General features: G+C 45.5%; 1 protein-coding gene across 6 annotated transcripts in view; it reads left to right on the forward strand.

Moving 5' to 3' along the window:
* The window catches only part of CEP164 (centrosomal protein 164), a 218,879-nt gene extending 207,054 nt beyond the window's left edge, over positions 1-11,825 (forward strand). For all 6 annotated transcript variants that reach the window (XM_066606019.1, XM_066606020.1, XM_066606023.1 and 3 more), the window contains 2 exons: positions 2,347-2,469; positions 9,233-11,825. In XM_066606019.1, coding sequence (XP_066462116.1) covers positions 2,347-2,469; positions 9,233-9,329 — 220 coding nt within the window. In that variant the 3' untranslated portion in view covers positions 9,330-11,825. The remainder of the gene's footprint in view (positions 1-2,346; positions 2,470-9,232) is intronic.
* The last annotated feature ends 4,796 nt before the right edge of the window (positions 11,826-16,621 follow it).

Raw genomic sequence — 16,621 nt, forward strand, 5'->3', positions numbered from 1 at the left:
GATCATAGAGGATAGTTGTGTGGAGAAGGAAAAATCCATCATTTCTGAAGTTACTAGCAAATGGTACATCATATACCTTGTGGTGAGAGATCGTGAGAGGGGGGGAAATGGGGGCGTTTAGGGTGGCTGGAGGGGGGGGCTTAGAGTTCGTTAAGTTGTTAAAAAATTGAAAACTTTAATAAAGAGCATTTAATTAAAAAAAACATTCAAGGATATCATAATCACTGCCTCCTAAGGTCCCAGCCACCCTTACTTCCTCAACCATTTCCTCCCTGTTGGTAAGAATTAGGTCCAAGATAGCAGATCCCCTTGTTTTCTCTTCTACCTTCTGGAAGATAAAGTTGTCAGTAAGAGCGGATAAGAATCTGTTGGATCCATTACTTTTACCTGAGAGATTTCCAACAAATGTCTGGATGGGTAAAATCTCCCATGATCACTATGTTGGGCTTCTTTGAGAGCTTGGCCATCTGATGTAGATAGAGTTCCTCCATATCTTCTGCTTGTCCAGGTGGCCTATAGTAAATGCCTACAATGGTGTCCTTTCTGTTGTTCTCTCCTTGTATTTTTACCCAAACAGTTCCTACAGAACTCCCAGCTCTGAAGCTTGAATCTCTGTGGAGACGAATGTTCTCCTAACATACAACACAACACCTCCCCCCCCCCCTTAATTAGGTCTGTTTCTTATAAATACATTGTATCCTTCAAGCCTTGTATCCAATCATGTGTATCATCCCACCAAGTGTCCGTGATGCCTATGACATATTTCTCTTCCTGTGTTCGGAGCGCCAATTTCCCTTGTTTGTTTCCCATGCTCTGTGCATTTGTGTAGGAACATGTTAGTTTGTGATCGGGGGCTCTTGCTCCTCTACTTTCCTTCTGAATTGTTTCTCTTTGTTCTTTCTTCCCACTTCTAATAGCGAGGTTCTCAAATGTATTCATTACTTCTATATTTTGCCCTTCCCATATTCCAGTTTAATGCTCTCCGGATTAGTGTAGCAAGGCACCTGCTAGATATATGCTTACCTGTCTTTGTAATTCACTCCATGGTTTAGCAATCCAAATCTTTGCTGACGGCAGTTCTTGCTGTAACTCTTTGTTGTTCTCCTGCGTGAGAACCTGGTACCGATTTCTGATCAGTATGGGTGCTGGCTGACTTCTGATCCTCCTGCTTCTTGGGGTCACATGCTTCTATTCCTCGGCTTCTGCAGGTACACTGGACACTTCTTGCCTGCTGTGGGATTCTGCCGACTGTTATTCTATACCCCAAACATTATGGAAACCCTGTCAGACAGACCCAAAGTGGTGGTCATTCAGCTAATGACAGTGAATAGGTCTGTTCATAGAGACCGTCACCTGTGACTTTACCTTCAGACAGTATCACACAGCATAGTGAAAAATGCTCCCTTGGGTGCCGAGAACAGATTAGGACATTACCAAAATGATATAATTCCCCCCATGTTGGCAGAACAGAACCCTTAGAACAGGGTTGTCTGGTGCGGGCAGTCGTGACTCCCTCTTAGAAGCTTTTCCACTATAAATATTCATTATGAAGTTCATAAAATTAATAAATAACGGTTTAGATCTGATTTTTGCTAAGTGTTGGCATAGATATGCTCTGGCATAGCACCACAAGCTGCTACCAGCACTCTGGCCAGAGGTGGTGGGGCAACAAGATGGCGACCACCTCCTCGAACTGGAGTAATGATATCTTGGTAAGTATATAGAGCTATATGGCAACTTTGGCAGTATCTCATTGCAGCATCCCATCTAATGATTGTCAATGTGGTTGCATTGCAAACTCTGAGCTAACACACACTCATGACCTGTCGTTGGTCCGATGCCAGTCTTGTGCAATTTAGAATTGCCTGCAACCCATCTGCACTTTGGCTGTTCGTTCCAGATCTGCCATTTGGTTGGGAACAGTTGCACAACAGAGTGATAGACAAGTTGCGCAGGCATTTTAGTCACTTGACTTTTCTGAAACTTGATGTCGCGTGTAGCGCTAGTCGATTCTTTCCTTAAGACAATATGTCACCAGACAGGCGACTTTATGCGGTGACTCAGTGGATGCTATTGTCATTCAAAAGCTCCCCCCCCCCCTCTTAATGGGAGTAGTAAGGAATGTCGTCCCGTTAACAGAGGGACTTTTGACAACTGCTGCAGAAATAGTTTTGTCTTTTGTCAGACAACTGGGTGACCTGCAGGGATTTGTTGTCTTCCAGCCACCAGCTCCACGTTGTGCTCATTACCAGGCTTTGTTCAGCCGTTGTTCCTAATCTTTATCGCATCGGTGACTGTATTGTTTGCTAGAGGTCATGTAATATCTGTCACTTGTCTCTCCTGAAGGGAACAGCTGAAAAGCATGCGGAGTGTGACCTTCCGAGCGCAGCAGTCAGATAAGCAGACCATGCAGGCCATGATCGACACCAACAGGAAATGGCTGGAAAATTACAAGAATGACCCTAAGGTGTATCCTTCATGTATGCAGAGCAGAGCGGATCTATTAACAGGGTCTTGTAGAGCTGAGGAGTAAAGCCTTTCAACCTTGGATTGAGGGATCAGAGTGGGCTGATAACGGCTGGACAGAAAGATGAGCCCGGCTGACACACAGTATGGATTGGAGGGGGAGAGTCTGGTGCGGGGGGCCAATGAGCAGGGAGTTGCAGTAGTCGAGCCTGTCCATAGTCAGGAACGGCCGTATTTTAGCAATATTCCTGAGGTGCATGTGGCATGTGTGGCAGAGATTGGACGTGGGGGGTAAAGGAGTGGTCAGAGTGCAGTGTGACCCCCAGGCAGCGGGCGTACGGTCTGGCGGTTATGGTGGTGCCAGACAATAGAATGGAGATGGGGGTGGTGGGGGAGGTTGGAAGGCGGAAAGACAAGGAGGTCAGTTTTAGAGAGGTTAAGTTTGAGTAAAAGGGAGGACATAGTGTTAGAGACAGCGGACAGACAGTCAGTTATGTTTTGGAGGAATAGTGCAGAGATCTCACGGTTAGAGGTGTATAGTTGGGATAGACCATAAATATGCCACCCCATGCCGATACTTCCCAGGCCACCTACCGGTTATGACATGTCGCCAGAACGTCCATATGAATGATGAACTGGCAGCATAAACAGATGTATGAAGGTATAAAATCGTTTTATTACCCCATTACAAATGAATGCGACGTTTCGGCACTGTTGTGCCTTCCTCAAGCCAGAACATGGCAGCTTTAGCCAATTGGTTGCCATAGCCGTGACCTTAGTGGTGTCAACATGTCACTGCATTGGCTGCAGCGCCACATGTCCTCTCTTCATTGCCACAGAACCCAGAAAGCATTGGCGGGGGTTGATAAATATACTCTTTTTGGTTATTTCATACTATTGTTAGTGGCTTGTAAAAACTTCATAGGGTTGGAAAACCATTTTATTTCATTTCAGCTTCATTAAAGGGGTTTTACAATGAAAACCAGGTCTGCCCTTTCCACAGAGTCTACAGGATAGGGGCTAACGTGTTGATTATTGGGGATGTGACTGCTGGGACCCCCACTGATCCCTAGAACAGGGACTTGAACGGCGTGGCAGATGTACATGCTTGCTGCTGACCCATTAACATCCATGGGATTGTCAAATATAGCTGAGCACTTGAACTCTGTCTGGCCAGGGCCGGCCATAGGTCAGATGGTGCTTTCACATGAGATGTCATTACTGGCCATAGGTCAGATGGTGCTTTCACATGCGATGTCATTGCCGGCCATAGGTCAGATGGTGCTTTCACATGAGATGTCATTACTGGCCATAGGTCAGATGGTGCTTTCACATGAGATGTCATTGCCGGCTATAGGTCAGATGGTGCTTTCACATGCGATGTCATTGCCGGCCATAGGTCAGATGGTGCTTTCACATGAGATGTCATTACTGGCCATAGGTCAGATGGTGCTTTCACATGAGATGTCATTACTGGCCATAGGTCAGATGGTGCTTTCACATGAGATGTCATTGCCGGCCATAGGTCAGATGGTGCTTTCACATGAGATGTCATTGCCGGCTATAGGTCAGATGGTGCTTTCACATGAGATGTCATTGCCGGCCATAGGTCAGATGGTGCTTTCACATGAGATGTCATTGCCGGCCATAGGTCAGATGGTGCTTTCACATGAGATGTCATTGCCGGCCATAGGTCAGATGGTGCTTTCACATGAGATGTCATTGCCGGCTATAGGTCAGATGGTGCTTTCACATGAGATGTCATAGCTGTAGAGTTGCCTTTCATTTACAATCAGAACAATTTCACAGAGTTTTTGAAATATGCTGCAGATTCCAAATCATGCCGACTTATGCTGAGAATTTTGACAGTGGATTTCCACTTCTGAAATGCAAAGGTTGAAGCTTGATGCAGATTTGGCCCCTTTGGACTTGCTGTATATAAGTTGCCGATTTTTCACTGTGGAAAGTTGGAAGCAAATACACACCGTGTCAATGCGCCCTTCAGGATGTAAACTTTCCTGACAGGTTATTTTAAGGCTAGGGGTATATGGCAACTTTGGATATGACACAAGCCACATGATCTAGTCATATTGTGACTGCGACCTGATGATCGCAAAAGTCCAAACTCGCTGGACGGCTTGTGATGGTAAAGTCGCAGCAGCTAATGAACCATAACACAAGGGCATTGATTTGCAATGTTGCAGAGCTACACAACCTCTGTCATGGTGAAAGTCATCATGTACCCCTAGCCTATGGGTGGACACCCACTAGTGTTTTTTTTTCTTGCGCTTCGAGAGCGAGTGAGAACACTCCTCACAGTGCAAAAAAAACGCTGCGATATCGCAAAATGCTTTCAGTGGGGCAGCAGCGCCAGCCCCAATGAAAGCATAAGGAGTATATCGCGGACTTCTGCCACAGCTATGACAGCTGTGTCAGGAGTTTCCTTTATCCCCGCGGGGATTAAGGAATCCTCTGTCATAGCTGTGGCAGAAGTCCAGAATGCTATCCGATTGCTTTCAAGGGGGTCAGCGCTGCTGCCGGCCCCATTAAAAGCAGTGGGTTGTAGGTAACCCCTGCAGCATGATTTTCGGGGAAGGGCTTAAAATATAAGCCCTTCCCTGAAAATCATCCCTAGCTGTTGGAAAAAAAAAAAATTATATATTCACCTCTCCGCCGCTCATGTGTCCTCCGGCTGGCTCCCCTGCACTGCTATGAAGCTCTTTCAGCAGTCGGGGATTTAAAAATCCCCACCTCCTGTCCGGATGTACTGATGAATAGTTAAGCACTGCCTGTAATTGGCTGAGCGCTCAGCCAATCAGCACAGCCTTTTCAGGAGGCGGGGATTTTTAAATACCCGCTTGCTGAAAGAGCATGACAGCAGTGCAGGGGAGAGGTGAGTATATAATTTTTTCTTTTTTTTTCACCAGCTAGGGATGATTTTCAGTTAAGGGCTTATATTTCAAGCCCTTCCCCGAAAATCATGCTGCAGGGGTTGTCTACAACTCACTGCTTTCAATGGGGCCGCAGCAGCGCCGATCCCATTGAAAGCAATGGGATAGCATTCTGGACTTCTGCCAAAACTGTGGCAGAGTGTTCCTTCACCCCCCGCGGTCCCCGCAGAGATGATGGGAAACCCCTGCCACAACTGTCACAGTTGTCATAGCTGTGGCAGAAGTCTGCGATATACTCCCTATGTTTTCAATGGGCCGCTGGCCCCATTGAAAACACTGAGCACTATGGCAGATTTCGATGCAAAGCTGTACAGAAAAATCGCAAATTAGTATGAAACCATTAAAAAACATTGGTTTCATAATCATCTCTGTCGCATCGCTACTGGGTGCCCACCCTAGGCGTTATACAATGCTTATATGCAGCGGAATTTGGTGTGGCTCTGCATCAAAGTCTGCAACGTTTCTCACTGAAAAAGGCCCGAAAATAAAATATAATCTTTATTAATTTAAAGGATAAAAAACCCCTCTAGATTCCGGGGGTAATTGAAACCCGAAACAGACACAAAGAGACAAACACACAAAAAACCTATGGGAATTTAAGCAATTGGCTTAGATACATCAATTCATACCGACCTCATTGGTTTTAGAGGTAGGTAATACTGTGAGGGCGTAAAATGAATTAGTGAAAGCGGTGGCCGTTTCCTGTGAAAGGGGGCCAGAAAGGTGGTCACTAAATAATTAGCTTGTGGTTATTATCCACTGATGGAAACGTGCGCGTTATGTTAAAGGGCCTCGTTCACACCAGGATATATTGCCACTCCACAGTATTAAGTAAGGGGTGCTGATACTCAGCAATCCATTACACAAAAAAATATTATTGTATTCATATCCAATTGTGACAACAATGCCCTGTGTCCATATGTCACAATTGCTACAATTGCTATTCCGATAGGGGCAACGGTCCGTCAAGACCCAAAAATGTGATATAATCCCAACCTATGTTGGGTCTGACAGCGATCTAAATGTTTTAATAAAAAGCTGTAGAAACGCGTCGACGATTACGGACGACTTCTGTTGGCTTTAGTCGTTATTAGACTACAGCGTTGGACACACACATGAATCAAGTGTATGTCTGTCGTGTACTATTTATACTATAAACGTTGTTGACTCCTTCTGATATAATTGGCATAAGGAATTGTCAACACCACTTTAGTCCAGCTTTTTATTAAAACATTTAGATCGCTGTCAGACCCAACATAGGTTGGGATTATATCACATTTTTGGGTCTTGACGGACCGTTGCCCCTATCGGAATAGCAATTGTAGCAATTGTGACATATGGACACAGGGCATTGTTGTCACAATTGGACATGAATACAATAATATTTTTTTGTGTAATGGATTGCTGAGTATCAACACCCCTTACTTAATACTGTGGAGTGGCAATATATCCTGGTGTGAACGAGGCCCTCTAACATAACGCGCACGTTTCCATCAGTGGATAATAACCATAAGCTAATTATTTAGTGACCACCTTTCTGGCCCCCTTTCACAGGAAACGGCCACCGCTTTCACTAATTCATTTTACGCCCTCACAGTATTACCTACCTCCTAAAACCAATGAGGTCGGTATGAATTGATGTATCTAAGCCAATTGCTTAAATTCCCATAGGTTTTTTGTGTGTTTGTCTCTTTGTGTCTGTTTCGGGTTTCAATTACCCCCGGAATCTAGAGGGGTTTTTTATCCTTTAAATTAATAAAGATTATATTTTATTTTCGGGCCTTTTTCAGTGAGAAATAGTCTAATAGCTTACAAGAGCCTTGGTTGTCGCAGTGAATTAAAGTCTGCAACGTATTTCATTCTGCAGATTTTGATGTGGATCTTTACCAAAGTGCGCGTCATAAACCGCACCGGATTTGTTGCAGATCTACAACAGATTTCATATTTTCAGTTGCTGCATATCCACGCCAAAATCTGCACCATTTCCACTATGTATGATTATATCTTAATGGTACAATCACATGTTGTGGACGTGCTGTAGATTTCCACATAATTTGCACCAAAAACTCTGCCAATTTCTGTGCCAAAACCCCCACTTTTGGTGCAAATCTGCATTAGAATTCACCACTTCAGTTGAAAGGATGAAATCTGTTGCAGATCCAAATCGCATGGATGTAGTCCGCCTTCGCATGGAACAGGAATGCTATGGAGTATCTGCTGCAGGAGTCGCAGTACATGCCACGTGGCAGGGATTGAAAAAATCTTCACATGGAGAGGAAGACTTCCTCAAGGAATCTGCAGCAAGTCTATGCTGTGGATTTCAGCCCTTGAACTACAAGGGTTAAAGGGGCATTCGGCCAATGGGGCATTTCTTTTTTCAATTTTCACCCATCCACCAGATGGGTGAAAACTGATAGATCAGGGCGGTCCGACCACCAGAACCCCCACTGAGCCTGAGAATGTGGAGTCGGTGTCCTCTCTATTTCACAGTTTACCATCTATTCTCCCATGTCTGTAGTGTAGCGATGAATGTGTGGCGGCCCCGTTCATCTCAATGCCGCTGGCAGATAGCTGAATACTATTTTTGACTATTAGCCCCATTGAAATGATTGGCCACTACACTACAGAAACGGGACAGCAGAGCACAGAGATGAAAGGGGTGCTGGAATTGCTATGTGCACTGCTGCTGTATGTACTTCGCCAACACCCCCTTCATCTCCAAGTAAGACTGCACTGGTTGCACATAGCGAAGTCCGGCCCTGTTGAAATTAGTTGAGCAGTGGTCACACATTTGTGCAGGGATGCTTAGGACCCCCATTCTCTGGATCAGTGGGGATTCCAGCCTTCAGACCCCCACTGATGAGTAAGTTTTGCTCTATCCTGTGGATGGGTAGTAAACCCCTTTAACCCCTTCCCGACATCTTCAACAAGATTGCGGGTGGCTGTTTGGTCTTCATGGCAGCCTGGGGCCTTGTGAAGGCCCAGGGCTGACGTGTGCTTCTGCCTATTAAGCAGTGTCTGTGGCAGGGCTTAATAGAAAGCCTTCAGAACTACAATAGAGTATATTGTATAAGCAATCAGATACTAGTCCTCTAAAAAAAAAAGTAAAGATAAGATTAATACAGTTTTTAGTAAATTAAAAAAATATTACGTTTTAACCCCCACTTTCTAAGTCATCACATTAGTATGCTGCATCTATAAAAGTTCAATCCATTAAAATATCACATTATTTATCCCCCCAGGGAACGCCATCTGAAAAAATGCATTGCCAGAATTTAGTTTTTTTGGTTACCCCGGTTTCAAGAAAAACCTGAATAAAAAGTGTTGTCTGTACCCCAAAGTGGTACAAATAAAAACTAAAGGTTGGCCCGCAGAGATGAGCCCTCACATGGCTGCATCAGAGTATAAAGTTCTGGAGGTCAGAAGATGATGACAGAAAGCACATTTTTTTTCAAAGATTGTTTTTTTTAATATAAATTGTGGTATTGCCGTAATCGTTCGGACACAGAAGAAGCCCTTTTGCAGGTTGGATCTGCACACATTGTTGGCCTATCCTATATATAGGCCATGACTGTCTATTCCTGGAGGACCCCTTTACACCATAGAAGCCATTTCATGAAATTTGTGGAATTTCTTCGACTTGGCCCATATGAAGTATGTGATAGAAGAGGCTTCCGTGAAGTAACATATATTTTAGCAGGCAGTGATATCACACTGTTCTAGTTGAGGGTCGCCGTGTTGGTCCAGGATGACTGTCCTCCGACTCTGGTAGATTGTCTTCGTCATGGTCTAGTGTTCCTTAACTAATTGCACAGTCTCCTTCCTTCACGCATGAGCGGATCTCCAACTGGAAAAGGATTTTTGCAGCTGGGTTTGGACGAAAATGACAAAATCAAAGTCTATCATTACTAGCGGTCAAGCAGTGGCGCACACGTCGCCGGATACGAAGACCGATGGGACGGATTCTGCTTAAACATGAAATGATATTTATTCCACTGTATGCAATGAAAATGTTCTCGTTAAAGACTCCGAAGCGATAACCGTTTCAGAATCCTGCAAGTCACAGATATTAGCGTGAAGCTCCACCATATTATATTGGGGAATTGCTCTTCATGCGATTCACTAACATATTTTATGAAACTGTTCCAAAGATGGAGTTTTAGGTGAAGAGACCATTCCTGAAATACCCTGCAAGCTTTAAGCGACCCTCTGGTTTCAGGACAAAATTCTGTCCTGGGACTAAAGTGGTTGGGGGGGTATTTACACTTGTTCTCTGCCAGCCGTCTGACCTGCTGGTCAATGCAATCTTCAGAGCTAATCCCCATAGTACATTGGTAATGTTAGACTAAATGCACTAGACCCACTCTGATTGGTCAGCATTGCTCACATGCACTATAACCTGCGCTTCCTTCTGGGACAGACTTTTATCCCAAAGCTGGAGGGCCCCTTTAAGAGGACATTAAGCCTAAATTCTGTCCAAAGTATTTTTGCAGTGCAGCTGAATACAATATCTTAGTGGTTAACAGTTGTTTTAGGCTGGAGAGTAATATGGTTTATGAGATTGCTCTAAACGAGGAGTCTACAAAAATGTCTGGCATATGAGCACTTTTATATCTCCAGAAACCTTTCCATACGCATGTATGAATGATATAAGAAGCCCATCCTAAAGATTACGCAAACTGCACAGTGCCGTTCTGTCAGCACGGCCGCCCGTGGGCCGTTCCTGAGCGCTTCTGCTGCTTGTCAGGGATCATTTCTAGAAGATGTGTATATAGCTATTTTTATACCAGAGGCCACTTTGTATCGCGAGCAGCACTGGCCATGAGATAGTGTCAGGGTTCTTCGAGAGTGTATATTAGTGCCTGTTCCTTTTACACTTTGCCTTATTGTATATCTGAGTTTACAAAAACATTGGATGTTTGCAACGGGATCAAAAGACCAAATTACCATTGCTAGTGACCTGTCGGACTTGTGATATAAGGCAGATTGGGTGGTAACAATTTGAACCCCCAAAATTCTGATCCTTGGTGAAGAGGCGGCTCTGCGCATATCGTCACTCTTCCTTGAACTGAGTGGGTATTATGGAAACTTGGGAGTGATGGCACTTACTAACGTCCAGAACTACTTCCTAGTCTATTCCAAATCTTATAAATGAGCACCACAATTTGCATGGAAAAAATATTTTCAAGGTTTTAAAAAAACCTTTTTGCCTATCCTTGGAATGATAGTCTGTGATGGGCGAGAGTACTGGATTTATGGCTGTAGGCACATACGGTCTGTAGCATTAGACTGCACCCAAGTAGGCCACACCTTAAGGGGTATTCCCATCTTAACAACACCGCTGCAACGGGCACGGAACACTGTAGGAGGTGGCTGGAAGCTCGGAAAGAGAAGAGCGTGGCTGGCCCACGCAGTTCCCGTAAGTCCAATAGAAGTCCATGGGAATTACGCAAACAGGTTAGCCCAGTAAGTTGCACTGTTCTAGAACTCAGGCATTATGGAAATAGTGCAGCTCGCTGTGTTATGGAAACGGTGTAGCAAAACCCGCTCAGGTGTTTCCGTAAACCCGACCTCCCAGTCCACTTTGTACAGCTGAGCTGGGGGCAATAGAGAGGGGGGGTCCTATTGAAGTGAATGGGACTCGACCTGCAATGTACGGAGCTGCCTGCTCTCGACAGTGAATCAACTAGAAGTGGGACAACCCCTATTAAGGATTCTTCTAGATGTCTTCACTGCAGAAACTTAGCCCTAGGTAAGTGAGTGGTTCTCATTGAAGAGACCCAGTGGATCTATAGAGATTTATGCTAGCCAAAACAGAGACTGTTTCACAAAGAGCCACCCACTTCTTTCTGAAAAAGTCTCTGGCTTGACTGCCGTGAGCTAATTTGCATGCTGTAGAAACTTTAAATGCGCAGATTGAGGGACATTTATGAAAACTCACGCAAGGATATTACCCGCAGCAACTAATGCACCACTTTACAGCTGGCTCCCTGAATAGCCTGCATTTGAATAGTTGCTATGAACAGCACTAGTGGTTTTTACAGCTGCCCCCATAAATTGTGTAAGGTAGTGGCCTGTAACCCGGGGCTGTTGCAAAACTACAACTCCCAGCATGCCCTGCCAGCTGCAGTTGTAGCTACTATAAATGATATGATCCCGTATCTATAAATGAACTGATATATTTTCTTACTATTTTTTTCATAGCGACAGATTGCACTACTTGTTACTATGCAAAGCTAATGGAAGCATTCATGTCTGTTGTGTTTGGTTAGGTTTCCTTTGCAGCGGTACGTTGGTATTTATTGACTGTGGTAATGACAGTGTCACTTTGCTGACATTTTATACTCCGTCTTTGTATGCTCTGTGTGACTTGGATTGGTTTGTTTTGTATTCAGATTAAATCCATATACTATACTTTGCCTGTGTCAATCTCATTGTAGCACGGATAGAGAATGGCAGCTCCGTGGGGAAGGGAATTATCTCCACATATGCATCCTAATCTGTGGAGAGACGATTCTCAAACCTTGGCAATCCATTAGAAACTAAAACAATCCATTCTACATGCAGAAAAACCTTCCGTGCCTTGAAAGCGGTCTGCAGATATACAACCGAAATAGCAGGTATGCAGGGTCACTGGCCGGGCACAGAGTCAGATGTGGGCTCAGGACCTCCAAGCGCTCAAACACAGGAGGAACTGGGGGCCAGGAAGAAGTCTGATTGGACACCCCTTCTGGCCACAACCCCACTTTGGATAAATACATGGACTCAGACATGCAGTGCAATCGACTATACTGGACAAGCAGAATAGGGAAGCAATTAGGCTGGCTGCACACGGACGGGTTGGATTCCACATGCGGGAGTCTGCAGTGGAATCTTACCCTGTGCTCAGCTGGCGTCCGTGCGTACCTGCCATTTCTGTTGTTTATCTGTTCTGTTTATGAACCGCATGGCTTGCCATTGGACATGTGCAGTACAGGTTTTATTTTTTTTTTTCTTCAAATTTTCTTTTTCCCCCGTGGAATCTACGACCTTTCCACAATGTTAATTGTGGAAGGGCAGCGACTTCAATGCAAGCCGTTCGCACGGAATCCACCTAAAAATACAGCATGCTTTTGTTTCCGTGAGTGTGCAGGAAAAAGCATTTTTACATGGCATGTTATGGATGGTATTTGCTGCAGATCCGCAGTGCAGACGCCGACCATGGATTCCGCAATGCAAATCAGTTTGTGTGCAGCCGGCCTTAATATAAATATGCCGGAAAGAAGGGCCATCTATGCACTCAAAAACAACAAGGAGATCACCATTAAGCCTGCAGATAAGGGTATCGCTATAGTCCTTATGAACATATCAGACTACATGAAAGAAGCAGACAGACGGCTGACAGACACCAGATGCTTCACCAAACTGGATCAAGACCCGACTCAGAAATATGTGAGGGAATTTAAGAAGGGTGGTAAGAAGCCTATCTGTGGGCTCCACAAAACCTTTGGACTTGATATCGGAGAATCCTGAGGTTGGAGTATTCTACATGCATCCCAAACTACACAAAGCTGGCAACCCAGGGAGGCCAATTATCTCAGGTGTGGGACCCTCACTGAAGGAACCTCAGGACGGATAGAAGGTGTCTTCAAACCACTGGTGAGGAATACAACCAGCTACTTGCAGGACACCACAGACCTACTGAGCAAACTGCCAACCATAAGTCCCCTCCCTGCCGGTGCCATCCTGGCCACCATGGATGTGGAGTCCTTATACTCCAACATCCCACATGAGGATGGACTGAACGCCTGCCTGTCGTCCCTTCCCGATGAGCGGCTCCTGGGACGCCACATGGGGTGATTCCCCCAGGCCAGGTTGCTCCCGTGGTGGCCCATGGTGGGTACAAAGCAGGGTCCTCAGCTCTCCTCCTCTGTCTGGCGTGAGCTCTTCCCTCCTGCTGCCGGCATAGGGCCGGGCGCAGCGCTCTCTGAATCCCTTTGGCATGCGCCGGAGGGGGCGGGGCGCTGTCACATGACCGACGCGATGACGTCATCGCGTCAGCGTTGCTGGATGCGAGGAGGGGGCAGGGCTTGGTGTGGAGGCGCCAAATTTAAAAAAGGAAACCAGGGACCTGAGAGAAGACCCACAGAACAGGTAAGCCATTGCTTTTAGCTGGCTTGTATTGCTCCAGAGTGACTGCAGCACCCTTTCCTACATGGGTGCTCCAGCACTGGACATCGCTGAGTCGTCGGCTACAGCGGGGGTCGTAAGTAGCCCGTGGGGCAAAAAGATCATGCAAAGATCCATTGTATTTTAGCTGGAATATTGCATTTTTATCCGCATAACTTGGTTTGTCTGCCAGGGGGATAAAAAAGATGCCCCTCCCAGAACAAAACTTAAAAAATGCACAGAGTGCGGAACGAGGCTGCCGGCCACGTATGAGAGATCTCTATGCAAGGCATGCGTGGCCAGGCATGTTAAAGAGGAATCAGGGGGGTTACTAGAAGACGTCAGGAAGCTGGTCAAGGAACAGGTGCGGTCAGCTCTGACGTCACAAATAGTGCTGCCGGCAGGGGCATCCAGGGCTAAGCACCAGAAAAAGTCGTATAGCCCGGAAAGATATTCAGATTCCGAAAGAAGCTCGGTCGGGACAGAGCTGGAAGAACCAGCGCCCGAAGAATCCTCAGATGAAGAGGATTACAAGAAATATCTATCTCATCAGGAAGATTTGGCCGAGCTCATTAAATCTGCGAGGGCCACCCTCAAGATGGAGGAACCCAGAGAGCCGCGTACAATCCAGGATGAGATTTTCGGTGGATTAGGGAAAAGACACAGACATACCTTCCCGGTTCACAGTAATATCTCCAAAATAATTCAAAAGGAGGGGAAAAAACCTGATTCGGGTTCCTTCTCCTCTAGGGGAGTTAAGAGGCAATACCCATTTGAGGAGGAGGTATGCGCAAGCTGGGAGGAGATACCCAGGGTTGACGTCTCGGTAGCCAAGGTGGCGAAAAGAACAACCCTGCCCTTTGAAGACGTCACACAATTAAGAGATCCGATTGATCGGAAGGCTGAAGGCCTCCTGAGAAGATCCTGAGAAGCAGTGGCCAGTACCCTCAGACCAGGGGTTGCAGCCACGTGCGTGGCCAGGACCCTAGGAGTATGGCTGGAACAACTGGAGCTCCATATATCTAACAAGACCGCAAGGGAGCAAATTATAAATTCTCTCCTAATTCTGAAAATGGCCACAAATTTTTTGGCAGACGCGTCAGCGGAGACGGTGAAGCTCTCAGCAAATGCAACAGCCCTGTGTAATTCAGACAGAAGAGTTTTATGGCTAAAATCCTGATCGGGCGATCTAGCCTCATAAAACAAGTTGTGCTCGCTCCCATTTTACGGTCAATTCCTCTTCGGCTCAGACCTCGACAAAATTCTCGAGAAGGCATCCGACAGGAAGAGGGGGAGGGTTCACAGTCTGTATAGAGGACAATGAAAGACATTTGCAGTACAGTTGACCCCCCCTTCGGAATCTTATCAGCACCTTGAATTTTTACAAAAATTATGGCAGAGGTCGCGCCCATACTAAAGGAAACAGCGATGATGATCCTACCCTATTTGGACGACATTCTTATAGTTGCAGACAGCAAAGAGCTTCTTCTATTGTCCCACGTCGCAGCCACCACACAGCTACTCCAACGTTTGGGGTGGATAATAGATTAGAAAAAAATCCAATTAGGAACCAGGCCAACGAGGTTTTTCAGGATCATGTTAGATTCAGAACGTCAAAGCTCCTTTCTCCCTGCTTCTCGGAGATGGGATCTTTGCATTCGGATCTCTCATTTTCTATCAAAGAAGTCTTGTACCATCAGGGCAGCAATGGCCCTTTTGGGAAGACTGACCACCTGCATCCCAGCCATAGCATGAGCTCAACATCACGCCAGGGTCCTCAGAAAATTGGTATTAACCATTTGGGACAGAAAACAGTGCTCCTTAGACATAAAGGTAATATTGACAAACACTGTAAAAAGCTCTCTTCTTTGGTGTTTATCAGAAACCAATTTATGCGATGGATATAGTTTTTCTTGACCTTAGTAAAGCATTTGACAAAGTATCTCATACTATACTTATTGAAAAAATGACCAAATATGGGATTGACAAGGCAACTGTTAGGTGAATTAAGAACTGGCTGAGTGATCGTACTCAAAGAGTGGTCATAAATGGCTGCACATCCAAGGGGGGTACCACAAGGCTCTGTCCTAGGCCCAGTCTTCTTCAACATTGTTATAAATGATCTGGAGAAGGGAATTGATGGGAAACTGATCAAAATTGCTGATGACACAAAGCTAGGAGGGATAGCTAACACTAGGAAAGAGAGAGAGAGTATTCAAAAAGATCTAGAAACGGCTTGCACAGTGGGCGGCGACTAACAGAATAGTATTTAACACAGAGAAATGCAAAGTCCTACATCTGGGCAAGAAAAATGAAAAAAAAGCACATACAGAATGGGAGGAATTGGGCTAAGCAGTAGCACATGTGAAAAAGACTTGGGTATACTAATAGATCATAGACTGAACATGAGTCAACAATGTGATGCAGCAGCCAAAAAGGCAAACACAATTCTGGGATGTATTAAGAGAAGCATAGAGTCTAGATCACGTGAGGTCATTATCCCCCTCTACTCTTCCTTAGTCAGACCTCATCTGGAATACTGTGTCCAGTTTTGGGCACCCCACTTAGGCTGAGAGTAGACTTAATAGCTGCCTACAAATATCTGAAGGGCTGTCACACTGCAGAGGGATCAGCCCTATTCTCATTTGTACTAGGAAAGACTAGAAGCAACAGGATGAAACTGAAAGGGAGGAGACACAGATTAGACATTAGAAAAAACTTTGTCAGTGAGGGGGGTCAATGAGTGGAACAGGTTACCACGGGAGGTGGTGAGTTCTCCTTCAATGGAAATGTTCAAACAAAGGCTGAACAAATATCTGTCTGGGATGATTTAGTAAATCCTGCACTGAGCAGGGGGTTGGACCCGATGACCACGGAGGTCCCTTCCAACTCTACTAGTCTATGATTCTATCAAGAGGAGTAGAGTGTTTCCGAGACCCGATAACATTAATCACAACAGACGCCAGCCTTCTGGGCTGGGGCGCTGAAGTAGGAGAAACCTATTTTCAGGGAGCTTGGCCTCAAGAGATAAGGTGATATTCCTCAAACGCCAGGGA

This window comes from Eleutherodactylus coqui, chromosome 6, assembly GCF_035609145.1.
Source record: "Eleutherodactylus coqui strain aEleCoq1 chromosome 6, aEleCoq1.hap1, whole genome shotgun sequence".
Classification (NCBI taxonomy): domain Eukaryota; kingdom Metazoa; phylum Chordata; class Amphibia; order Anura; family Eleutherodactylidae; genus Eleutherodactylus; species Eleutherodactylus coqui.